Raw genomic sequence first — 27,070 nt, 5'->3', positions numbered from 1 at the left:
AAGAACTAATGATAGAGCAGATACAATTCATGAAACCTTTGCATGAAACATTTGCACTCAATAGATGTGCGGGTTAGGTTGATTAGCCATGATCAATTACCCCTTAGTGTCAGGGAGATTAGCAGGGTAAATACATGGGGTTACAGGGCTAGGACCTGGGTGGGATTGTCAGTGCAGGCTTGATGGGCCAAATGGCCTCTTTCTGCACTGTAGGTATTCAATGAAGTTAGCTTTGAAGACTAGGTGTAATGTTTCTCAGAGGATACAGCTGATCATTGGAACCTGAAGTAAGATAAGGAAAAGATGATGCCAAAGGCCTGGTTGGTCAAGTACAGAAAAAGATACACGCAAACGTTTAAGAAGCTGATGACAGGTTGATAACATTTAAGGGCAAGCCTTGGAACTCAATATTTTATTGGACATCTTTGGAGGGCATTAATTTGATCAATAATTTGTACAGATCCATCCCGGAAAAAGGGTATAAAGTAAGAGATTATGGGAGGCCTCATTGAAGTTAGCAGCGAAGAGAAACTCCAAAGGGTAGATTCATGTCAACACTCTTGGCTAGTTTGAGAAGTTGGGAAGACATGAGGCATCAAGAAGAGGAAAGAGCTGTTGATGAATGTCAACTGTCTTGCCCAATTAGGGCAAGTACTCATCATGGTCAAATGGTTTGACTGTATAATGAGTGTGTTATACCAGCCCTAAATTCTGAATAAAATCAACATGCCCACCATGTTGTCACTTCTGATTGATTAGATAATTAATAGCAAATTGTGCTTAATTTAAAAATACAAACTGGAAGGATTAGAATTCTAACAGAGAGTAGATTTTTACACCTAGCTCCTGATGTACTACCTGCCCCAGGTAAATGGTAGGTCTGTGTCCTCTGGCACTGATCTAAAGTCCACAGCCCATCACTGTCCTCACATTCAGAAATAATTGGGCAATTTTGTTCAGAGGGGCCATGGTAGACAATATGGAAATATCACTTTAGTTTTGTCAACTTAATGCAGGGTACAAGGTTACACAACCAGGGGACTGCTCAATTCCATTACAGTTCACAAATTATGGAAAATACAAACTTCCTTTCCCCAGAACCATTTCTAATGAGCAGAGACACTGAAAACATTAGGTCAGATGTTTTCTATTTCAGGTTCTGACCAGTGAAAGGTTATTAAGAAATAAACAGCAAGAAATAAGATTTAAAAGACACATGATTTTAAAAATGCTGATTAATGTATTTTTATCAAGAATTTAGAGGCCCAAGTTGCTCAATATTCCATTCTCACATATTATTAGATATGCATGGCTAAAAACAGATTCGTCAATTAAACCAATTGGTGCAACAAAAAGACATTAAATGCACATTTACGAAAGAAGAACCAATAGCTAAAAAGTACATTCAGAGTGTAAAGGCAATGTGCTTTCTCTATCCACTCTTACTGCTCAGCAGGCTATCTCTGCTGCATTACAGAAAGCTGCTTGTTATGAAAGCATTTTCTCCCCAACCACATCTGTGTTCATTGAAAATTGATTTTGAAAACCAGTTTCCATTACGGCACCGGCAAGTGGTACAGCGGAGTGATTGGGTGTACTTTACCCCTGGCAATTTGCTACACTGCAAGTTCTTGATCTCAGCCAATACTTGGGAGGATTTATAGCCGAAAACAGAGTTGCAATGCAACCTTTGAGCAACCCAGCATGTACAATGCTGCACATGTAGATTTGAAATGCTGTTACTGCTGAAACAGTTTCACAGGGCTGGATTTTACATGTTCCCCGCTGGGCATGTTTTCAGCTGGGGGACATGTTAGAATAGCCCAGATGGCTCACCCACCCTGAGCTCACCCACATAATATACTAGGTGGGTGGGTTCCAAAATCAGTAGCTGTTATATGTAAATCAATAATTAAAGGTAATTTGGGCTCATTAACAAACTTATTGACCTAAATAATATGCTACACTCACCAAAACAGAGTTGGCGTGGGCAGTCGGGAGGGAGTAGGCGAGGCCATTCTTAAATTTTGTATGAACAACGGTGGGAAGGAAGGGGCACCTCATTCAGGGGAGTGCCCTGCACACATTGGTAGCACATCCCACCCCCCCACCACCCCTCGCCCACCCACAAAGCTGTCAGCACTCCCCTTCCTTCCAAGTTACCTGCCTGACAGAATTCAATTCCCGCTCCTTCCTCCCTGGGCTCAGGGATCCCTCCCTACCCTAAAGCTTTGGGGCTTACTTTTTTTGAGGTGACCATAATCCTCTTTGGTCTTCTTCCTGCAGTTCCAGCAGTGCCCACTACTCAGTGCTAGCACTGCCGGGAATGACAGCTGCCAGAAAATCTGATTGGCTGGCAGCTCCCAAGGGCAGGACCTCCTCCCAAAAGAGGGACAGATGTCTTCCTGTGAGCCTTTTATGGCTGTGGGGCAGCCTGGCATGGAGTGAGTCGGCTTCTAGTTGCCTTTACTTCCAGGACTTGAGCAGTCCACCCACCCCATAAAATGCTGCCCACAGAGCATCATTACAATACAGAACTGGTGTTTCTCTTGATCCAAGGCATTTTAGGAGAAATAAGTGTTACAATATTAAATTATTGTAATGTCCTAACTAGATTATAGGTTGTGGGTTTTAAATAAAAAATACATGGTTTGCATACGTAAATTCAAAGTAACACACAACAGGGTTATTGAAAGAGATGTTCTCTGCACAGAGAACTGAAATCAAAACAGCAGCCTGTGCAATGTCCTAATGACATCACCATCAAATCATGTGATCAACTCTTAAAGTAGTCATGCAACCATTTAAATATGTAACAATTAAATACTTTCAATTCTAGTTTTCCTTCAATGCTTGGGTCTTGTGTTTACGCTTAAAAGGTATAAAGATTAGCCTCAAATTTTCTTAGAATCATACAGCATCAAAGGAACCCTTTAAAAGTTTCTATGAATCCACTTCCCACTACCCCTTCTGAAAATACATTTTAGATGCTAACTCGGAGTTTTTAAAAATCCTCATCCGTCCACCTATTCTTTTGCCAATTATCCTAAATCTGTGTCTTCCAGTTACTAACCCCAGCTAATTTTCTCTTCATTTATTCTATCAAATTCCCTCATAATTTTGAACACCTCTATTAAATCTTCCCGTAACTCTCTCTGCAGCAAGAATAGTCTCAGCTTCTCCAACCTCTCAACATAATTGTAGTTCCTCATTCTTTTTCATTCATGGTGATTTGATTTTACATATCTTAAACAAGATTCAAATATCTTCTCTATAAATAAGTCTGAATATTACAACACGTTCACTTTTTTATAGGAATTAATCGTGGACTCTTGAAGAGATTGATTCCAACCAAAATCTTTTACCTCCTTTTGAGCTACATCGAGTCTTAATCAAAATTATTTTCTCTGGTGTAACAAGTTGGGATAAAATAGAGCACATCACATTATTTCTATAAAGCTGCTTGTTCTGAGTAAATAACATGATTATGTGAACAGTACAGAAACAGACCAGTTGGCCCAGATCTGTGCAGGTGACTATGCACCACACAAACACCATCCTTAGATTCCATTCTCCTTTAAGTATTTACCTAGCTTCCCCTTAAATCATCAATGCAATTTACCACAACTGCTCCTGTGGTAGCAAGTTCCGCATTATAACCACTTTCTGGATAAAGGTTTCCCCTGAATCCTCTGTGGGGTTCATTAGTGACCAACTTATATTTATGGCCTACTTCTGGTCTCACCTGCAAGTGAGAACGTCTCCTCTACATCTACCCTGTCAAATCCTTTGATAATCTTAAAGACATCTATCTGGTCACTCTTCAGTCTTCTCCTTTCCAGAGAACCAAAGTTCAATGCAAGTTCAAAATAAATTCATTGCACTTCCATTCTATCCCTCTGGAAATAAACTCCAGTGACCATAAGATGTAGGAGCAGAAGTAGGCCATTCAACCCTTCGAGTATGACTGATCATAGAATTCCTACAAGTGCAGAAAGATGCCATTTGGCCCATCATTGAAAATAGATAAGTCCCCTGGGCCGGATGGGATTTATCCTTGGATTCTCTGGGAGGCTAGGGAGGAGATTGCAGAGCCTTTGGCTTTGATCTTTATGTCGTCAATGTCTACAGGAATAGTGCCAGAAGACTGGAGGATAGCAAATGTTGTCCCCTTGTTCAAGAAGGGGCATAGAGACAACCCTGGTAATTAAAGACCAGTGAGCCTTACTTCTGTTGTGGGCAAAGTTTTGGAAAGGATTATAAGAGATAGGATTTATAAGTATCTAGAAAGGAATAATTTGATTAGGGATAGTCAACACAGTTTTGTGAAGGGTAGGTTGTGCCTCACAAACCTTATTGAGTTCTTTGAGAAGGTGACTAAAGAGGTGGATAAGGGTAAAACAGTTGATGTGGTGTATATGGATTTCAGTAAAGCGTTTGATAAGGTTCCCCATGGTAAGCTATTGCAGAAGATACGGAGGCATGGGATTGAGGGTGATTTAGCCGTTTGGATCAGAAATTGGCTAGCTGTAAGAAGACAGAGGGTGGTGGTTGATGGGAAATGTTCATCCTGGAGTTCAGTTACTAGTGGTATACCGCAAGGATCCGTTTTGGGGCCACTGCTGTTTGTCAATTTTATAAATGACCTGGATGAGGGCGTAGAAGGATGGGTTAGTAAATTTGCGTATGACACTATATTCGGTGGAGTTGTGGACAGTGCGGAAGAATGTTGCAGGTTACAGAGGGACATAGATAAGCTGCAGAGCTGGGCTGAGAGGTGGCAAATGGAGTTTAATGCGGAAAAGTGTGAGGTGATTCACTTTGGAAGGAGTAACAGGAATACAGAGTACTGGGCTAATGGTAAGATACTTGGTAGTGTGGATGAGCAGAGAGATCTCGGTGTCCATGTGCATAGATCCCTGAAAGTTGGCACCCAGGTTGATAGGGTTGTGTTAACGGTGTGTTAGCTTTTATTGGTAGAGGAATTGAGTTTCGGAGCCAGGAGGTCATGTTGCAACTGTACAAAACTCTGGTGCACTTGGAGCATTGTGTACAGTTCTGGTCGCCGCATTATAGGAAGGATGTGGAAACATTGGAAAGGGTGTAGAGGAGATTTACCAGGATGTTGCGAAGGTCTTATGAGGAAAGGCTGAGGGACTTGAGGCTGTTTTCATTAGAGAGGTGGTGGTTAAGAGGTGACTTAATAGAGGCATATAAGATGATCAGAGGATTAGGTAGGGTGAACAGTGAGAGCCTTTTTCCTTGTATGGTGATGGCTAGCACGAGAGGACATAGCTTTAAATTGAGGGGTGATAGATATAGGACAGATGTCAGTGGTAGGTTCTTTACTCCGAGAGTAGCAAGGGTGTGGAATGCCCTGCCTGCAACAGTAGTGGACTCGCCAACATTAAGGGCATTTAAATGGTCATTGGATAAACATATGATGATATTGGAATAGTGCAGGTTAGATGGGCTTTAGATTGGTTTAACAAGTCGGCGCAACATCGAGGGCCGAAGGGCCTGTACTGCGCTGTAATGTTCTATGTGCTATCAAGTCTGCACCAATCACAATCCCACCCAGGCCTTATTCCCACCTATTTACACTACAAGCCCCTTATACTAAGGGGCAATTTAGCATGGTCAATCAACTTAACCTGCACATCTTTGGACTGTGGGAGGAAACCGGAGCACCTGGAGAAAACCCACACAAGGGGAGAATGTGCAAACTCCACACAGTGTGGAGTTTGCACATTCGAACCCAGGCCTCTGGCGCAGTGAGGCAGCAGTGCTAATCACCACTGATCTTATATGATGATCCTCAACTCCACTTTCCCCGCCTTATCTCCATAACCCTTGATTCCCTTACTGATTAAAAATCTGTGCATATCAGCCTTGAACATGCTTTATGACCCAGCCTCTACAGCTCTCTGCGGTAAAGAATTCTATAGATTCACCACCCTCAGAAGAAATTCCTCCTCATCTCATTTTTAAACAGATGATCTCTTACTCTGAGATGATGATGTGGAGATGCTGGTGTTGGACTGAGATGGGCACAGTAAGAAGTCTCACAACACCAGGTTAAAGTCCAACAGGTTTATTTGGAATCATGAGCTTTCGGAGTGCTGCTCCTTCATCAGGTGATGAATCTGAGACTATGCCCTCTGGTCCTAGACTCTCCCACAAGGGGAAACAACCTCTCAGCATGTATCCTCTCACACCCCGAGAATCATCTATATCTCAATAAAGTCGCCTTTCATTCTTCTAAACTCCAATGAGTACAGGCCGAACTTACTCAACCTCTGCTCATAAGAAAATCCTTCCAATCCGGGGATGAAACCTAGTGAAGCTTCTCTGGACTACCTCCAATGCAAGTATATCTTTCCTTGGATAAGGAGACCAAAACTGTTCACAGCATTCCAGGTGTGGTCTAACTAGTGTCCTGTATAGCTTTAGCAAGACATCCCTATTTTTATACCCTATTCCCTTTGAAATAAAGGCCAACATTCCATTTGCCTTCCCTATTACCTGCTGAACTTGCATGCTAACTTTTTGTATTTTATGCATGAGGATCCCCAAATCCCTCTGTGTTGCAGCCTTCTGCAGTCTTTCTCGATTTAAATATATTCAGATCCTTTATTCCTCCTCCCAAAGTGCATAACTTCACATTTTTCTACATTTATATTCTATCTGCCACGTTTTTGCTCAATGAACCTGTCTGCGCCCCTCTATAGATGTCATCCTCACCACTTGCCTTCTGCCCCATCTATTTTTGTGTCATCCACAAGTTTAGCAAAAGTACATTCACTTTCCTCGTCCATGTCATTCATACATATTGTAAATAATTATGGCCCCAGCACTGATCCCTGTGGTATTCCACTAGTTACAGATTGCCATTCTAAAAAATGTCCTTTATCCCAAATCTGTGTTCTAATAATTAGCCAATCCTCTACCCGTGCTAATATACTACACCTAACACCGTGGACTCTTATCTTTTTAAGCAGCTTTTTGTGCGATACCTTATCAAACTTTTTTGAAATCCAGGTATATTACATCTACTGGCTCCCCTTTATTATTTCTGCTTGCTACCACCTCAAAAGAATTCTAATTGACTTTGCTTGATTATATTATGTATTGTGGTCAGGTGACCCATGACCTCCAGGATTGTTACACAAATATTGATATCTTTCATAAGCAGATAAAACCTTGAAATGTTGAAGCCAAGTTTAAACCTAGCCGGATTCTGTAACTTGCAAACCGCAGGAGCTGGAACAGACAGTATTCATGCAGCCAGGCTTTGGACAATCAACTACCCATTGAAACCAGACAGGCCTGGAACTGCCTGGCCAAGTGTTAATGGCCACGTTGTTTACACCTCCAGTGAACCTGGAGCGCTACGCAGACTTAGTGGCACCCAGCGCAGTAGGAGGCCAGACAGCACTTGACAGTTGAATGTTCAAAACCATGTTCTGTGACCTCCAAAAATGGAAAGCCGTCACCTAATTGGATCTTCCTGCCCCCGTCCGATGCCAGTGTTGGACACAAGCCCTAGAATCGTTGAGAAAGATGCAAGGAGGGGGATTAAAAGGAGCAATCTGGCGTCCCAGCTCCCTTTGCTTTTTGCACTTTCTTCAACGGCGTCTCCAGAGAGCATCTTCGACTTTAAGAGTTGATCATATGTTTGTCTGAAAAGACATAACACCCATTCAATAAAGCTGGAACAGACTGTTCCTCACTCTTCGAGGGTTGGCTGATGTTTCAGACAAACCGTTCCAATACAGTGATTGGAACTTGTGGATAGGTGTAGCGAATCCTTGGAAGCACCTGTTATAGATAGCTGGTGTCGATTTAAGACTGTTTACTGAAATGTCCCGTAAAGAGATTGAAAGCGTTTGATGAAGTTTAAATTAAAGTACAAAAGTAGAGTCTGATAAATATTGTCTTTCCCTGAAGAAGTGTTCAATAAAGCTGTGTTGGACCATCACATGACTCCTGTCCCCTTCGTCTATCTCACCATGTAACATGCCAGAGTTAAAAAGGGTTCCTGCAAACTAGTCAAGGTTAGTCAGGGTATATTTACCCAGTATTTCTAAATGCTCTGCTGTTGCATCCTTTATAATGGACTCTTAACATTTTCCCAATAACAGATTTAAGTTAACTGGCCTTTACAGGTTAAATAATAGCAAAGAAATAAAATACTGCAGATGTTGGAAATCTGAAATAAAACAGAAAATTCTGGATAAATTCAGGAAGTCTAGAAGCATCTGTGGATAAATAGCATTTCAAGCCCATAAGAATTACAGAACTGAAGAGGGATAGAAATGTAATGAATTTCTAGTTGGAGAAGCGGGTGGAGGAAGTTGGGCAGAATAGAAGGTCAAGGATAGGTCAAAGCAAAGGAGATTGAGAAAAGTGTCATGGACATAAGCCAAAAGGGTGTGTTAACGGTGTCATTAAAGATTGAGTGAGGAGTGCTAATAACGGGAAAAAGAAAGATAGCAGAATATGTTAATAGGAGATCAAAGGTTAATGCTTAGAGCAAAACTGAACAAGGGACAGGTGGCCACGTGGGGGAGGGGCAAGCCAAGGGAACCAACATACAAGGCACAAGTCAGGAGTATGATGGAATACTCTCCACTTGCCTGGATGAGTGCAGCTCAAGATGCTTGACACCATCCAGAAAAAAGCAGCCCACTTGACTGGCATTCTGTCCACAAACATTCACTCTCTACACCACCAACACACAGGAGCAGCAGTGTGTAACATTTACAAGATGCACTGCAGGAACTCACCAAGGCTCCTTACACAGCAGCTTCCAAAGCAACAACCACAACCAATCTAGGACAAAGACAGCAGGCACATGGGAACACCACCACCAAGCAACACACCATCCTAACTTGGAAATATATCGCCGTTCCTTCACTACTGCTGGGTCAAAATCCTGGAACTCCCTCCCAGCAGCACATGGATGACAGTGATTCAAGAAGGAAGCTCATCATCACCTTCTCCAGGGCAATTAGGGAGGGACAATAAACATTGGCCAAGCCAGCCACATCCCATAATGACTAGGTGATGTCCAAGATGTGCCAATCCACTGTTGGCTTCAAGGAGGTGTGAATTTGCATTATGTAGCTTGAAGTTGCAGTACTTGCACAGTGGGTATGAGTCAAACTTGCTACAGGAAGTTGTTGCGCTGCATTGACACCACGAGCCAGTTTTGAAAGCATTTACGGTTCATGCATATTTAATTAAGCCGGGAATATCCTTTTTAATAATTTGTTAATTGCTGCCAAAGAAACCCTCTGGCACAAAAATTAACTATTGGCGTCTCTGCTTTAGGTTTTAATTGTTGTTTGATTTTAAAACTTTTCCTTCGTCTATTTTATCTCAATTCAATCTCTCCCTCTCCAATTCCCTCTGTAGCTGAATTGACATTGAATTCACACAATCTAATTGATGTTCTTTTCAGGTCTTTCACTGCTTATTTCACATTGTGGAGGAGTAGGTCATTTGGCTGATCTGATCATGGTTTCAACCCCTTTCCTCTCTACCTTCCATAATCCTCGACTTCCTTTTCCATCAAAAGTCTAATTCACCCTTGAATAAATTCAACAATCCGGCCTCCACTGCTTTCTGGGGAAGAGAATCCCTCAGACTTATGACTCTCACAGAGAAAATAGAAATTCTCATCTCTTATCTTAAAAGGAAAACCTCTTATTCTGAAACTGTGTCCCGTAGTTTTAGCCTCACACACAAGGAAAAACATCCTCCCGGTATCCACCCAATCAAGTCCCCTCAGAATCTTGTGTGTTTCAATATGTTCACCTTTTATTCTACAAATCTCTTATGAGTTTTGGCCCAACCTGTTCCAACCTTTCACACAGTTGCTTACCCAATTCACTAAGGTCCCAGAAACCTAGTTTCCCTTGCTGTGACGTTATCAGCTCTTGAACTGTGGAACTTGCACCGCAAAACCCTTGTGATTAAATGGAGCAAGTCCAAGTAACATCAATAGATTCACTCCTACAGCAAATTATGGTCCAGTGGTATATACACTATTTGTGGAAAATAAATAACGCCAGATTCACTTAAATACAATATTTCAATTATGCAAAGATGTCCCACACATTTAATCACGTATGATCGCAAAGGATCTTAATAACAAATGAACGTGGAGAAGACTTTCAACTACTGTCCATCTTTTCCTTGCCTAAGAAATGGGCAAGTTGCAGGGAAATGTCCAGTGGGAACTTTATGGGTCTATTTACCCCATGAATTAACTTCCTGACAGGGTGTCAAATAGCTTCCCAGCACTCCAGTCCAAAAAACAGGTATTGTCAACATACACAGAGAAAATATTTTGTTACCATCAATTTCCATTTAGGTGATCGGAGTGAACAGAGTTAGTTTTGCACAATTAAAAGCATGTGTGGATAAAAATATAAAATTCAGTAACAGTTCCACGTTCTGCTATTTTACTTTGAAAACTTTGAACAGGCATGAAAGAATTGAAGAGTTTATTAGTGATAGTACTAGCAATTACCTCTCACACACACTGACAGACTTTTGTTTGGTGGCATGATAAAATTCAAGTGCAAGTCAGAGGAAACATTACGTGATCTGCTGCAGAACAAGCAGTCAATGACTAGAGTTGATAAAAGAAATTGTGGGGCACGGTTTTTATAATAGCACAGATAAGCCACTATTAAAGTTATTTTAACAGCACCTCAGAACCAAAATATTAATAACTTTTTATTTATAATTAGTGGTACTTTTCAAAGAATTTCACTTTCACTATTTTGCTGCCATCAGACTATTGAATGTACCTACCTTATATTAAGCTGATCTTTTTCTACACCCTAACTATGACTGTATCATTATATATTTTTTAATTTATTAGTGTCATAAGTAGGATTACATTAACACTACAATGAAGTTACTGTGAAAATCCCTTGTTGCCACATTCCGGCGCCTGTTTGGGTACACAGAGAGAATTTAGCAAGGCCAATGCACCCTAACCAGCACGCCTTTCGGACCGTGGGAGGAAACCGGAGCACCCGGGAGGAAACCCACGCAGACATGGGGAGAACATGCAGACTCTGCACAGACATTGACCCAAGCCGGGAGTGAGGCAGCAGTGCTAGCCACTGGGCCACCATGCTGCCCTATTCTGCACTCTCTCCTATCCTTCTCCCCCATGTACTCTATGTACAATATGTTTCGTCTGTATAGCACGCAAAAAAATACTATATCCCAATACATATGACAATAATAAATCAAATTTTAAAAACCGCAGCAGAGAGATAAAACATTCAAGTTCAGAGCCACACATTGAGAGACAAACATTGGTTCAACTTATTTTCTAATAAGCTGTGCTGAGTAGAGGAGGAAAAATTAGAGGAAAGTATCACGTCCAGGAGATCCCAAATGCCTACTTATTCCCATGGACAGCAGCCGCTGCAAGCAGAATGGTAGCATGCCCCTAGACTACCCTGAGTAGCAGAAGCATCAAGGCCAGGTAGATCAAAATTATTACTACAAATTATCATGAAAGAAATAAAAATGATGAGGATGAGGATTTTCTTAAAGCTACTTATGCTTCAGTTTCACAACATAGAAATCTTCTACAATGGTGGAAGGGAGGTGGTGGGGGAAAGAGAGGCAATATAACAAAAGCAAACTCTCATACACATTCAATTCATCACAGACTTTGATGCTAGTACACTGCAGTTTTGCCCAAATTATATAAAACTTCAGTGCAAGAAGTATAATCCAATGAAATAATTAAGCAGACCATATTCACTGCGATCATATTATAATGCTTCATTTTATTCTTTTGATACATTCAAGAAGTTCCGAACACCCCAACTACCCTCAAGTCTATTAAGTTCAGGTGAAGCAGTTTTCACTTCTAATCTGCAATAAGAAATCCTGAATTAAGAGTTCATAATTTTGCCAGGTCCCACTGCTGCTACAACCAGGTGAGGTTATAAGGAAACTGTTAGTGCTTGCTTGCAGGCTGGTATTAATCTTTAACAGCCTCCACTGCCAATCTACAGAGTTCAAAGACAAGGCATGAATGAAAGCTCAGAGGCTGTCAGGTATTTTTAATCATTTGTACAGCAGGTTTGTAAAACTTTTATAGGAAATTTGTCTCAAGAAAAATGCTGCTCTCTCACTCATAGAAATTCCACTATTTTTAAGAGATTAGAAATCTGAATCCTTAAAAATCCTACCAAAGCTCTACATGTAACAGTAAAAACATAGAATCTGCTTAATTTCTCTATAAATCTTTATACACTGTTGATATAATCAGAGGTACCTTCCCCCATCAGGAAAGTAATAGTGCAACATTTATTTTACAATTGTAACTCGGGCAGAAACACAGCCCTCTGTGTAACATCTAAATGCAGCTTTCGTAAACAGATGTTACGGTGAATTAGGCATCACCATTATCACACTTTGGCTTTTATCATTTTGACATTTTCTTGAAGATCTTTTTCAACTTGGAGGTTTTTTTAACTCTGTCTGTACTGTAAGCCATTTCCTGGGACACTGCTTGTCTCTTAGTTATGCTTTGTGGAGCTCTCATTGTACTATTTTCGCTGTGTGTGGAAGGTTCGAGGACACGTCGGTCCAGAGCAGCTGGTAGCTGTCCCATGCTATATGATTTCTCAATACCATTTCGAATTGGCTTATTGGCCAGCAGAGAGCTCACAATCATACTTCTGGTGTCTGCTGGGCCCAGAGAATCAGGCGTTGCGGCTGACTGCTCGCATGCCATGGATGAATCAACGACGGACAGGTCATCTAGGGAGTTCTTGGACATATTACGTGAAGGACCACTAAGGGCCTCACTGTTGGATAAGAGAAACATTTTCTTTCCATTCAGAGACCCAAAAGAGGAGTCACAGTCCGAGGCTGTGTCCTGTGTGTCCCTGCAATACAAAAAAAGCAAACAGCAAGTTAATATTTTCTTACTTGCAGTACACAAGTATAACACAGCAAATATTGGGACTGATTTAAGGTCAATATCAGGAATATTATGACAACTTGTATTTATCCAGCACCTTGAATGTACAAGAGTGTTGATACTACACAGTGACCCATGATGTCAATGTTTCCCCCTCTGACTTTGGAGGCTACTCCAAGACACAGTTCAAGTCTATATAAATGAAGTGAGAGGGGCAGTGTTAGACCTTCTGCTTCGCTTTCCAGGGGTTTTTATCACCATTTCCAATTACGCCAAGGAACTCTGTGATGGACCTGGGACCACTTCAGATTGGAGGGACTGCAGGAGTAAGGCAATAAGGCTAAGGAGGTGGCAACGAAAGGTGGCACCCTTCTCTGCAACCTTTCTCCACATCCTCCCAACAGTTCTTCAGGCAGAGAGGCCTTCTGACCTTCTTCAAAAACACTCAGATGACCTTCGAGCTACTGACCAGGCCTGTATCTGTACTTCTGCTTCTAACCTCTGGCATGAAGACTGGCCTAAACTCAGGGTGCAACCAGGCCATGTTAACCACAAGGCTCATTAAACTTGTGTACTAAGATTTGGCAGAGTGAAAATGTACTTGAGGTACACTGCCCGCCTTCCAGGGAAGAGAGGCGTCAAGAAAAAAATATTGGAAAGTCCAAAGCACGAAGCAGAGACGAGAGATTTCTAAGGTAATTGGATTTCACACACTACTTCAGCAAGATTTTCATCAATGGCCCATAACTACTTTTGAAATTTAGAATCTCACTGGAAGAAAATCTGTGCATTTTCTGTATATATACCACTAAATACACAGTCTTTCCTAATTCTTTTTATCAATTCATATAATAATTACATGTTGTTACAGATGCAAAACAATCTTTTTCAAAAGGAAATAGATCTACATAACAAAGCATGAAATGTACATCAACTACAAAAGGCCTCAAAACTGTAATTGATACTTGCGTGGAGCTACATTCTTCTGCATAATGCTATGAATAGTGGTCTTTAAAGGGGCACATCAGATTAGTGGGTATAGATCACAAATACACTGCAGACCCTGGATAAGCCATAGGCATCGTCAGTTAACCCTTCAAAAACATCTCTTTAGATACTTCCACAGGATGCATTGTTATTTATCTATGCCGTCACCAATGCTGTTCAGTCAGCGTTACTAGGAACTGTACAAGGCTGGCTCAGATTGGCTCACTCCTTTGTTTTCCTCCCTTTTGGAGAACTTGGCAAATGGAGAAATCATAAAGAGGATTATTGTGCTGTTACACCAATTTGTTAAGGACACCATTTTAAATTATTCATTCTTTCAAAATAACATAAAATGGGCTCGGAAAGGTTATTTTTTTTAAAATTGTAAAGTGGCATATTGATCACCACACGGAACAAGAGAGCTCCAGGAATGTTAAAGGGCCAACTGATGGCTCCCCACAGTTACAGACATTTCTTTATTGAAATGCTCATGCAAAGATTCCAGATTATGTCTAACTGTTTGCTCAATGTAAATAATTGAATCATAATAGTGATTTATTCCACAGAGGAGTTATTCACGTTGGGAGTTTTCTACTTCTGCAATATTAGGATTATTAATTCATATCTGCTGCAGGTTAGTTATGGTGCTGTGGTAACTAGACTAATACCTGAAGCTAAGTTTGGTTAACGGGGATAGTTCCAGTCTCTTCCTTTATAAATCTGTTGATGTGGATTTAAATCTCGAGGCTTTGTGACGTGTAAATTTTCCAGCCTGAACTACAATCAGCTTCAAACAGACTTTGAAACGGAAAAAGATGTTGAAAATCCAAATTTTACCCCAATTCAGATGAATTGTCCCTTGAGAAATTTGCAGAATCCTAGGTTTATTTTAAATCCATTTTCACATTTTTGTTGTCAGTAAGCTTGTATGGCTGATATTTTTGAGGATTAAAACTAACAGTGGTAAAGTAAATTTAGTCCCATTTAATTTCCAGGATGTGCGCGTCTGTGAGAAAGCTGAGCACTCTGTGGCAGGGTAAAATACAATTTAACATGCTTCCCAATTCATTCCACAACACACAACAATCGAGTTACCAATTCCTGTCAGCTGTGAAGAATATGGCATCTTCCTCCTCCTCACCACGATGAAGCGTCGAATAGCTGTTCATTACAAAGATGTCAGGAGCTGAAGATTGCAAGGAAGGTGAAAGCCCGGAAGCGATCATATTGGGCCTCCGACTGCGACCCTGGTTGCTGCTTTTTGGTAAATTGTAATTGAGTTTGCTGTGAGCTACTGCTGAAAACAAAAACACATGCAAACATATATTTAGAAACAGGGACTTGCACTTCAGTGATCTAAAAACACACGAATATAATTCACCAGACACGGGCTTAGGAGTTAAATGATGAGAGCAGATTGTAAAAAGCTGTCTTACATTTCTTGGATTGTAGATGATTTATTAGTGACCTGATCCAAGATATTGCCAAATGCTAAGATGATTTTATAGGGTGCATGCTGACTGTGGTCAAATTCAAGAATCACAGCTCAAGAGGTACTTTTTCCAAATAGAAGGGTAGTGGTAATGTTGAACTCACTCCCCATAAAGGCTACAGATGCCTTCTCGGCTGCAACTGACAGATCTTTGTTAGGCAAGGGTATCAAGTGATATGAAGCTAAGGCAGGTAAATGGAATTGAGTTACAGATCAGCCATGATCTAATTGAGAAGCAAATGTTTGAAGGGCTGAATGGCTCAACTAATGTTCCTTTTTAAGCTTAGTAAATGAAATTTGACTGCGGCAATGAAAGAGTGATTGCTAACTGAATCACTTGCTTACAAACATACAACCAAAAAAAGCTATTAGATTGATTTAACTCCTCATTTCTGATGAGTAAAAACAATGAACCACTAATATTATTGTAAAGTTCATGCAATCATTATTGTAACTCTTTAGATGAATTTGTGGTGCATTTGTATTCTATTGTTTTATGCAAATAATTAAGTTTAATTATATATCCTAAATGCTCCAGGTTTTTAAAAATTGGAATCCCAAGGGAAAATAGTTACACGATTTGTGGTGTGACATTCAGCAGTCCTCAGGCACAATGCAAAAGTTAAGTGGCAATTATTTCTCATACTAGCTTAATGTGCACTGTCCCAATTCACTTTGTCAATTCAGTGCCAAGTAAGGGGTAGCTTGTGTTGCCGTTCCATATCATGGATTTAAACTGTACAGTAGGAGGTCATTCTGCCCAGCACGCTGTGCTAACTCTTTAAAAGATCTATCCAATTAGTCCCACTCCCCTGCTCTTTCTGCAAAGCCCTGACTTTCTTTCCCCTTTCAAGGTTATTTACAATTCTCTTTCAAAAGTTATTACTGAATCTGCTTTCACCACCTTTTCAGACTGTGCATTCCAGATTTAATAAGTAGCTGCATAAAGAAATTCTTCCTCAACATCCCATTGGGTCTTTTGGCAATTATCTTAAATCTCTAGCTTCCGATTACAACCCCTACTGCCAGTGGAAACAGATTCTCCTCATTCCTCTCAGAAAACCCATAACAATATTGAACGCCGCTATCAAATCTCCAGTTAACCTCCTTTGCTCGAAGGAGAACAATCCCAACAGGGCAGCACGGTCTCGCAGCACCAGGGACCCGGGTTCGATTCCCGGCTTGGGTCACTGTCTGTGTGGAGTTTGCACATTCTCCCCGTGTCTGCGTGGGTTTCCTCCGGGTGCTCCAATTTCTTCCCACAGTCCAAAGGTGTGCGGGTTAGGTGGATTGGCCATGCTAAATTGCCCCTTAGTGTCGGGAGACTAGCTAGGGTAAATGCATGGGGTTATGGGGATAGGGCCTGGGTGGGATTGTAGTCAGTGCAGACCTGATGGGCCGAATGGCCTCCTTTTGCACTGTAGAATTCTATGATTCTATGAACTTCACCCACACGACACAAGTGGTATCAATCCCGATGCCGTTCTACCAAATCCAAGAACTGGACATAACACTCCAGCTGAAGCCAAATCAGTCATTCATAAAGGTTCAGCATTGTCCCTTACTACCACTAACAAAACTTTTCAAAAATGTTTAAATCCAGGTCCAAGAATCCAACCTGAAGTTTATTTCCATAGAATAAGTAACAGGACAATACAGAGTAACATGGAAACCTATCATCATGAACAAGTGTATCAATTCCACAAGTTAACTGCAGTTGTTGCAAAGAGTGTAGGAAGCCTGGGAGAAATTTGAGTTGGATACCAGCAGAAAACAGATCGCGTGTAGCTAAAGCAAATGATTTGCCTTAGTGTAATATCGACCACTTTCAACACTCAGCAAGCGCATTGCAATTTTATATGAAAGATCTAAAGGTAATTTTAAAAATGGCAGTTTTTGTGCCATAACAAATCATTTGCCTTACCTCCAAGAAATATGTTTTGAGTAATGGTCAACTCTTCATTTAAACTTTGTCACACCAAGGACTGAGTTCCCAGCAATGACAGTGAGATAATTCAATGGATGAACATAGAACATTACAGCGCAGTACAAGCCCTTCGGCCCTCGATGTTGCGCCGACCAAGTGGTCATTGGATGAGGGAAGCTTGTGTGTGCAGTTTGATCTCTGGTACGTTTTGACTGATGCAGAGGACGAGTTACAGCTCTCACATTTCTTTCATGAATGTGGAGAGCGGTTTTACAGCGTGATGCTCTGTGGTAAGGTCAGCCAGTGGATGTGTTACGAGATCAGCCACTTAAAGATTGTGAATTCAAATCTGGTAACTTGTGGGTGGGCACCAAAAAAAAACACTATGAAAGTTGGCAAGCTGGTGTTAAAAACCCAAGTGGTTCACCAAAATCTGTCAGGAGAGGAAACCCACCATTGCTGGATGATCTGCATGTGACTCCAGTTCCACATTACAAGGTAAACTCTTGATGCCCTCACTGCAACAAGGGGTAGGTAATAAATATTACTGCCCTGTCAGTTCCACCCACATTTCAAGAAAATTTAAAAATGATAAATGTAACTAGTTGAGAGCTGAGCCAACGCTGTTCAATGTCAATGATGATGAATTCATCCAATACATGAAATTAGCTGCATTCATCAAATCCACTTTTGAACTGTACTGAATACAGGAGCAAGAGATCACCTTTTTCTCCAACCTCACAAATAGAGCTGTGATGGTCCACTCTGGACAACAACTTTGTTTACATAGCACCCATAACTCAAAATGCCCCAGGGTACTTCACAGGAGCATTCTAAAACAATATACAAGCCCAAGCCTCATTAGGGGGTATTAGGTCAGATCATAGAATCATAGAAACCCTACAGTGCAGAAAGAGGCCATTTGGCCCATCGAGTCTGCACCGACCACACCAGGCCCTACCTCCATATCCCTACATATTTACCCGCTAATCCCTCTAACCTACACATCTCAGGACACTAAGGGGCAATTTTAGCGTGGCTAATCAACCTAACCCGCACATCTTTGAACTGTGGGAGGGAACCGGAGCACCCGGAGGAAACCCACGCAGACACGAGGAGAATGTGCAAACTCCACACAGACCAAAAGCTTGATCGTAGAGATAGGTTTCAAGGACAGAAGAGAGGTGTAGGGAGGGAATTCCAGAGCTTGAGGCTTGGCAACTGAAGGCACAGCCACCAATAGTGTAGAGATTTAAAATCGAGGATGCTCAGGAGGCCCAGGATTGGATGATCGCAGATAAGTGTTGGGCTGGAGAGACTAAGGCTGCAGATATATTTGGTTAGGTGGACTGGCCATTGTGAGTAGCCCCTTAGTGTCCCAAGGTGTGTAGGTTAGATGGATTAGGCATGATAAACATATCTTTACGGGGATAGAGTGGGAGAGGGGGTCTGGGTAAGATACCTGTCAGAGAATCGGTGCAGACTCGATGAGCCGAATGGTCTCCTCCTGCACTGTAGGGATTCTATGATTTGAAAGCAAGATTGAGATTTTTTAAAAAGATGTTACTTGATCAAAACCCAATGTAGGCCAGCAAGCACAGGGTTACAAGTGAGCAGGATGAGTTAGGGTACAGGTAGAGTTTTAGATGATCTCAAGTTTAGCTGGGGGGATGGGGAATGTGTTAGAAGAGTTAAATTAAGAGGTAATGAAGGCATGATTGAGGGTTTCAGCAGAAGATAAGGGAGGGGCAAAGTTGAGCAGTGAGAGAAATGGAAATAGGCAGCCTTGGCGGCGATAGAGACAAGGTGGCTTCACAGAACAGTGATATTGCCAATGGTGACAGTCTCGGCTTTCTTCTACTAGTTTTGTTCAGCCTCCCTTGCCATTTGTCTTCCACAAACATCTTTCAGATATCATTATCAAGCTAAGAAGCTGGATGTCTATGTTGACAAGCAGCACCACAAATATCCTTTGGGGCTGGCAAATGGAATAATGAAAACAGTCCCACAGGGCACTAACATCCAGAATACTGATCATAATAATATTCTTTTTCAGTCAAAGTGATCAGATAGCACAACAGTTAAGGCACTTGATGATGTTCTTTGATCCAGATTTTGTAGTACGAATGACAATCAGTGCTCACCGTTATGGAGTAAATCATACAGCGATCTCCAGCATCCAGAACAGGAAATTACTATCTGCAGTTCCCTGCTCACTGCTACCTTGCCACAAGACTCAACATTAAAACAGACAGGGCATGAAGTAGCAGTACTTTTCAACTAGATACACATTAGAAAATATTGGACTTATCCATTAAAATGTAAGTGAATTTTCATCAAGTAATTTTTGATTACTACCAAACAACCATTCTGACACTGAAAAGTTACTTTTGCAAGCTTGGAATCTTGTTCCTTTTTTAATTATTGTTGCAGATTTAAAACATCCTTTTCCTTTCTATCTCTCTTTCTTAATCCCAACTTTCTTCCCCCTCTCAATTTTGTTTTCCCCATGTAATTTACATTGAATTAAATATTCAAACTTACACTTGCTGCATGCATCAGAAATGATTATTCAGTCCGACTGGTTGAGGAACCACGTTGTTGATCGATTTGGTGTCAGATTTGATATAGTGTGGAGGATACTGCTCTGAAAAGTCGCTCTCTGATTACCATAAGTGGCCACACAAAGGCCCAATAAAAGTCTGTGGGCAGCTGTACATGGAATGGACAGCAAGCACTGTTCAATTGTCGACTGCAAAATATGTCATCCATTACAGTCGGGCAGCCCACTCCATGAGGTAAGGTATTAGTTTTAACACGTGATAGTGCAAAGCCATTATTGTGTTTACAGAGATGGCATGAGGGAGACAGACTACACTGACAAGGAACATTTCTGAAAGGGACAAGGAATTTAGAGACGAAGGAATTTGATTTTTAGATTCCTTAAAATCTAGTTTAATACACAGTAGCTACAGATTAAATGGCAAGTTAAATGTAGGATACTACACTTGTATGTTATGCTAGTTAGTTACAAAAATGGAAGAATATTAGCAATGAACTGTTACAGGTTCTATATTCTATATCCATGGGTGATTCCTATTTAAGATTTAAAAACATTTGCAAATTGAGTCATTAAATGATAATTCACTTTATTTATTAGACAATGAAATAATCATTTGCAAATATTGAATAAAAAAGCTTCCGTCCAAGCACTGTACTTCAGTTGGCAACGCTCTACAACCTCTTCTGAAAGGTATAATGTCAGGTGTTCAACTGGCTAATTGTCTGGGAGTAACGGAATGGAAAATAATAGCTTCTGTCCGACCCTATCTTGTTCCTCAGCTGGACGAGAGGTTCTAATGTTCAGAATTGAAATGTCAAGGTTTCAGTTGCTTGTTTTTACCCTCGTCAGAAGATGGGATTTGTAACTTACGGTGAAATTGTGGAATGATTGGTGGCGTGTCCTCATCCAAGTCATCTACTCCACCAGCTATTGGATATGGTGGGACAGATACACGTGGCATAACCACCCAGCTGTGTTCAGAATACAGAACGGAGGTTAGGCTCGGCATTCCCGCGTTGTGCACAATTGGAAAGCCACAGATTTTCTCAATATGCTGCCAGCGGTGTAGCCGTTCACGCAAGGCCGCTGTCACCTCAGATAACGCTTGTCTGTAACATGGATGCAAAGGAAACAAAAATTGTGAAATCCCTGATAAAAAACTCAATTTCCACTTAAAACATTGTTTTTAAAATGCAAGCTTTCCGGTGGCTTACTGAAAACACGCACTGTCCCACGCTCTTTGCTTAATTGCTGACCTCAGTTGAGGTGGAGTAGAAATACTGTAATTGTCCTCAGCATTTGGGAGTATACAAGGATATAAAAACAACATCAGTCAGGCTTGCAGTCACTATCCAGTGACTTTGCTGGAAAGCACATGGGTGAGTAAACTGGCCTCTCATGCCGCCCCCACCCCCATGCATTAATAGCCTCCCATGTCAAAGTTGAGGTGCACACTTGAACATTTGCAATTTTAGATAAGAACTGGCAGCACAGTGGCAGAGTGGTTAACACTGCTGCCTCACAGTGCCAGGGGACCCGGGTTCAATTCCGGCCTTGGGTGACTGCGTGGAGTTTACACATTCTCGCCGTGTCTGTGTGGAGTTTACACGTTCTCGCCGTGTCTGCGTGGAGTTTACACGTTCTCGCCGTGTCTGCGTGGAGTTTACACGTTCTCGCCGTGTCTGCGTGGAGTTTACACGTTCTCGCCGTGTCTGCGTGGAGTTTACACGTTCTCGCCGTGTCTGCGTGGAGTTTACACGTTCTCGCCGTGTCTGCGTGGAGTTTACACGTTCTCGCCGTGTCTGCGCATGTTTCCTCCGGGTGCTCCGGTTTCCTCCCACAGTCCAAAGATGTGCAGGATAGGCTGATTGGCCCTAGTGTCAGGGGATTAGCAGGGCAAATAGGTGGGGTTATGGGAAACGGCCTGGGTGGGATTGTTGTCGGTGCAGGCTCGATGGGCTGAATGGCCTCTTTCTGCATTGTAGGAATTCTATGATTCTAACTACTGGTATGTTTGGGAGCGAGATGGGGACCAAAATCAGGAGGAGAAAGGAAAATATGCTGCTCATATTTTTTTCCCTTAAGGAACAAGAACATTCCCATAAAGGCTATCAATCATTTTTAAAAACAGGGTAAAATCAATCTCTCCTAACTATTTTCTCATCACAATAAAGTGCCATCAACTGCTGGATTGGGTACGGCGACAAGCACGATTAAGGAGTGCAGATCCTGCATTTTCAAATGAATTGGTTGTAAAATAAAGCAATTTGCCAGCTTCCAAGTAATATTAATGTCATTCTCACTAAAACGGATCCCTTTTGATTTTCTGCAACTTTTCTTTATTCAATTTGATTTCCTCTTTTGTAAGGGTGCATCATTCTGATCAAAGCTTAAATAAGTTTTCAATAACTCAAAAGTTAATTAGAGTTCAAACAAAAGGTAATAATAACTCGCTCACTAAGCACTGAATCAATCTCAAACATATTTCTATAGCGCGAGTGATGATCAACCAGCTCCAATTGATTGATAGAAGTTGAAAGATATTCCTGTTGATCACGTTTGTTTTTTAAAATGTACAAAACAAATGTGGTGGAGTCAATTTAATTTGAATTACCTGCAAAGGCATGAATATTTACAACTGCCTCTAAGCTGCTACAAAGACATCAGTATAAATTACAAAAACTGCACCTAAAGACCACAGTTGCCTCGGACCAGCATCATGAATTCACTTCAATTTGTTCATAATGACAGAAGATCAAAAATGCTGAAATAATTTCTTTTCCTCTCGGATTGCTTTTCCGGGGAAGAAATCCTGCAAGCTCACATTAATACAGATCTCTGCATCAAGCCAATTCTTACTAACATTTAAACCATCAAAATACTGTAGGTCTGCTGTACAAAAGGAATACGGCACAAGTCGTCAGCTAGTCACAATGATTGACTGTCATATTCCCAAAAAATACATTCGCAAGCCGCAGTTTCTGAGAACGAAAGGGGTTTTAAAAAGTCAGCAATTGAGCTTTGCAATCATTGTTTGAAAGAAAAACCTACCATGGAGTCCGATACAATGTCATAGAAATCATAGAAACCCTACAGTGCAGAAGGAGGCCATTCGGCCCATCGAGTCTGCACTGATCACAATCCCACCCAGGCCCTACCCCCATATCTACCCGCTAATCCCTCTAACCTACGCGTCCCAGGACTCTAAGGGGCAATTTTTAACCTGGCCAATCAACCTAACCCGCACATCTTTGGACTGTGGGAGGAAACCGGAGCACCCGGAGGAAACCCACGCAGACACGAGGAGAATGTGCAAACTCCACACAGACAGTGACCCGAGCCGGGAATCGAACCTGGGACCCTGGAGCTGTGAAGCAGCAGTGCTAACCACTGTGCTACTGTGCCGCCCCAATGTGATGCAAAGAATTTGAAATCTGAAAAAGTGATGCCAGAGGAGTGGTGGAACTAAGGAACGACCACTCAGTGATTAATTTATAACCACATCTACACCACACAAGGATTATTACACAAAATTAGGGCTCACAAGATTGGGGATAATATATTAGCATGGTTAGAGGATTAGTTAATGGACAGAAAACAGAAGAGGAATAAATGGATCATTTTCGGGTTGGCAGGCTGTAACTAGTGGGGTACCACGAGGGTAAGTGTTTGAGCCTCAGCTATTTACAGTTTAATAGACGTCGACAAGCGGACTCAGTAAAATATCCAAGTTTACTGACAATACAAAGTAAGCTTGAGGAGGATGCAAAGAGATGTTGACAGGTTAAGTGAGCAGCCAAGGAAGTTTCTCCTGACTGGGGAAGGCTGGAAGAGGTACACCATCGCAAAATGAGGCATCTGAGATAAGGAAAAATCTCTTCACCCAGTTGTCTTTGAAATTCGTACCCCAGAAAACTTTGGATGCTCAGTTCTTGAGTATATTCAAGTTACAGATCGCCAGATTTTGGACACTAAGGTAATCAAAGCATACGGAGATAACGCAGGAAGGTTTTGTTGAAGTTAAAGGTCAGCCATGATCTTATGGTGGAACAGTCTCAAAAAGCCAAATATCCTACTCCTGTTCTCATTTCTTATGCGTTTTTAGAGTCAGTCTGTGAATGATAGTAATAGTATTCTTACAGACCTATAAGCCTGCATATCATTTATGTCTTTTAATTTTACTCTCACCAAAGTACCAACTTGTGAATTCCAAAAGAAATTAAATCGCGAGAGCCAACAGTTTTGCAATATTTCTTACTGCGAGGTTTTGAAAATCACCAGGCCTTACTTCCAGCTTCACTATCCAGTCTTTACTGCGCTACTTTAAATGAACGAGACTTTTAGCTCTGCCTCTGAATAAGCTGAAGATCCCATTCTGTGCATTTACTGACAGAAGGTATTCCTTAAAAGAAATGCAATTAGGGACACACAACTATAGTCTCTGCACATATTGAAAGGCTGTGTGTGTAACACTTAATGCACAATTGAGCAGCCAATTATAAAGCATCTTGAATAATGCTGCTGAACTGCAAGCAGCCACTTAGCCGATATAAATAATGGGGCAATCCAGGTGTGCTGTGCCCTCTGGGAGAAAGTAAAGGAAGACTGCCAAGTCCTGTTTAATGAAGGGCACTACAGGTGACCGCTGACAGGATGAACAACCAAGTGTTCTCGACCGTGTGGAGGGTCAGGCAACCAATAAGCAGAGTACAACAAGCAGATAAACAGTCGCACAGTTAATAAGGTTGGTGCTTATTGTGCGCAAAATGAATCTAGAAAGATATTTGGAAAATTATGTCTGATCTGAAGAAAACTGTGGAGATGAACAATGAATATGAAGCAGCCATTTATTTACACGGAATAACCATTGTGGAAAGGTGTCATTTAGCCACACCTGTTAGTGCTGGTTTTCATACTCCACATGAACTGTAGTCCTAATTCCCATTTACCTATATCCCCTTTTCCACAAAACAGCTAGCTAATATTCTTAAAAGCTGATAAAAAGAGGAATTTTAGTTTCGGGAGAGTATCAGACTGAACACAAGTTTAACTCTCAGTCTCATTTAAACAATCCAAAGCCAACATTCACTGGGAGCCATAGAAAATGTCAATGCCACTGGGCAGGAGTGGAAAGTTGCAGAGTGTCAGGCCACTGCTATGCACCCACAGGAACGATCCCCAGCATTATAACCAAGGATGGAAGGGCGGTGCTGGTTGGAAATGGTTGTATTTGACATTGGTTGTGTTTGAGGGGGGTGGAGGTCCAAGGTATTTTGCTCTTCCTAGCCCACAAGGATTTCATGTGCAGATCATTTTGTTCAGGCTTTCCCTGGGTTCCCGTGAGCCCCGGCACGATGGAGGTGTAAGGGTGTATGCGTCTTCCAAACACAGAAGTCAAAATGCTGAGTGGCATTGGGTAAATCAGCCCAATTTTAATATTTAAATGAGTCCCGCCTACTTGCAGCTGATCTTGAAGGTGCGATGTCAAAATATGGCTGACTAGAATGATGTATACTCGGGCTGTGAAGTGGACTCAGGTTAATTAACCACCTCCACACACCATTCACGCTGTGTGACGCACCATAAAAATTGACCCCCTAACCTCTGCATTCATTACAATTCTGTTCATATGTCTCAATGGGCTGGATTTTACACTTCCAACATGTGTCCTTCCAGCCACCTACCTGCCCGCCCAGACCTGTCTGAAATATTTTACATGCGTTGGTTAAGTGTGCGGCAGCCTGGCCGTCTTTGGGCCTATTGAGCTCTCAAGGGCATCATCTTGCCAATGCCGCTATTTCCCTGTGGCAGGAAGAGTCACCCTTTCCTTGTAGATCAGATTCCACCCCCATCCATATCCTCTCAAAGTCGGCCTCCAACTCCCCCATCCTACCTTGAAATTGCCAAAACTAACCCACCCCACTGCCCCCAACTCTCAATTTACCTTAGTGCCCAGCTCCAATGATCATCTCCATGCAGAACAGAAGGTAAAACAGGTTAGTAAATCTATCATACACCTCAATGAAATCAGCCCACAATCACCCCTGTTCTAACAAAGACAGGTTCAGTTTTTCTTCCTTGTACTTCCTCAGACTAAGTATCATCCTAATGAATCCCCCCCTGACCAAATCGGCACTGTACCTATCCGAGTGACTCAACACCCTTCCTAGAACCCTTGAGCCCAATTGCTCATAATACGCCACCTGCCATTTTACTGAGGTTTATACAGATGCACCATCCTATCTTGACCTACATTCTATATTTTTTGCCATAAAACCCATTATTCTGCTTTTTTTTTAAAAAAAATCTGAATTTTATAAAAAAATGTATTTAATGTATCTGAGATGCACTCTCTGCTCTTGCACATCATTCTGCTTTCTCTTATTAAATTCTTTTTAACCAAAACTGGCAGCTTGGAACTGTTGCTGCTACTTAGCAACAGATTTCTTTCCAAAAATCGTAAAATTCATCTATGATCATCTTGGTGATGTGAAGCCTCATCATTCAATAGTCTTCAGTGAGACTAAAGGAGCTCCACCACCTGGGTCTAACGTGTCACTTGGTGAAGCACAGCATTTGGCTACCCTCCTGTGCTAGTTTATGACCTTGTTACCCTTTCCCCTTTGTCAACATGACTAACCAGGATTACTCACGACAGTTTCAGAAGCCTTTTGTGACTATTCCGGAAAATTACAACACTGTGGTACACACTTAACGCATGTAAAATCTCTAATACATAGAATACTGTCGGCGTGATCAATGGCATCGCTACCACCGAGGCTGTATGTACGATGCTTAGAAAGGGGAGTGAATATGAATCTTACTTTGCTCCAAGTATTTTGTGATCAACCTCATCCAGGGAGGAACTGTGCGCCACATGGAATGTTCCAAATACAGTATTACGCTTCTTCTTAATCTTCTCTGCCTAAAGATAGAAGTAAAATATTAGTGTCTGCGATAGGCCAGATAAAAGAATATTAAATTGTTGCACAAACAAAATACATAACAGTAAGTAGGTCCATCACAATTAATTGCTCACTCCTGAGTTGTCAGGTTTATCAGAGTTGTGAAATAAAATACATATCCCATGATGCTCACGAATTGTCTACTTTCCTCCTTTACACAATTATA

At 41.5% G+C, this 27,070-nt stretch overlaps 1 protein-coding gene across 2 annotated transcripts in view; it reads right to left on the bottom strand.

Moving 5' to 3' along the window:
- Nucleotides 1-10,101: 10,101 nt before the first annotated feature.
- stim2b (stromal interaction molecule 2b) overlaps nucleotides 10,102-27,070 on the bottom strand; it is a 128,940-nt gene continuing 111,971 nt past the window's right edge. Inside the window, exons 10-13 of one of the 2 annotated variants that reach the window (XM_078215684.1) lie at nucleotides 26,764-26,864; nucleotides 20,810-21,048; nucleotides 15,053-15,254; nucleotides 10,102-12,935 (exon numbers count right to left, since the gene is read on the bottom strand). In XM_078215684.1, coding sequence (XP_078071810.1) covers nucleotides 12,470-12,935; nucleotides 15,053-15,254; nucleotides 20,810-21,048; nucleotides 26,764-26,864 — 1,008 coding nt within the window. In that variant the 3' untranslated portion in view covers nucleotides 10,102-12,469. The remainder of the gene's footprint in view (nucleotides 12,936-15,052; nucleotides 15,255-20,809; nucleotides 21,049-26,763; nucleotides 26,865-27,070) is intronic. The other variant, XM_078215675.1, reaches the window with a different exon arrangement.

The sequence above is a fragment of the Mustelus asterias genome, chromosome 1, assembly GCF_964213995.1.
Source record: "Mustelus asterias chromosome 1, sMusAst1.hap1.1, whole genome shotgun sequence".
Classification (NCBI taxonomy): Eukaryota; Metazoa; Chordata; class Chondrichthyes; order Carcharhiniformes; family Triakidae; genus Mustelus; species Mustelus asterias.
This window is presented reverse-complemented; position numbering and strand designations above follow the sequence as displayed.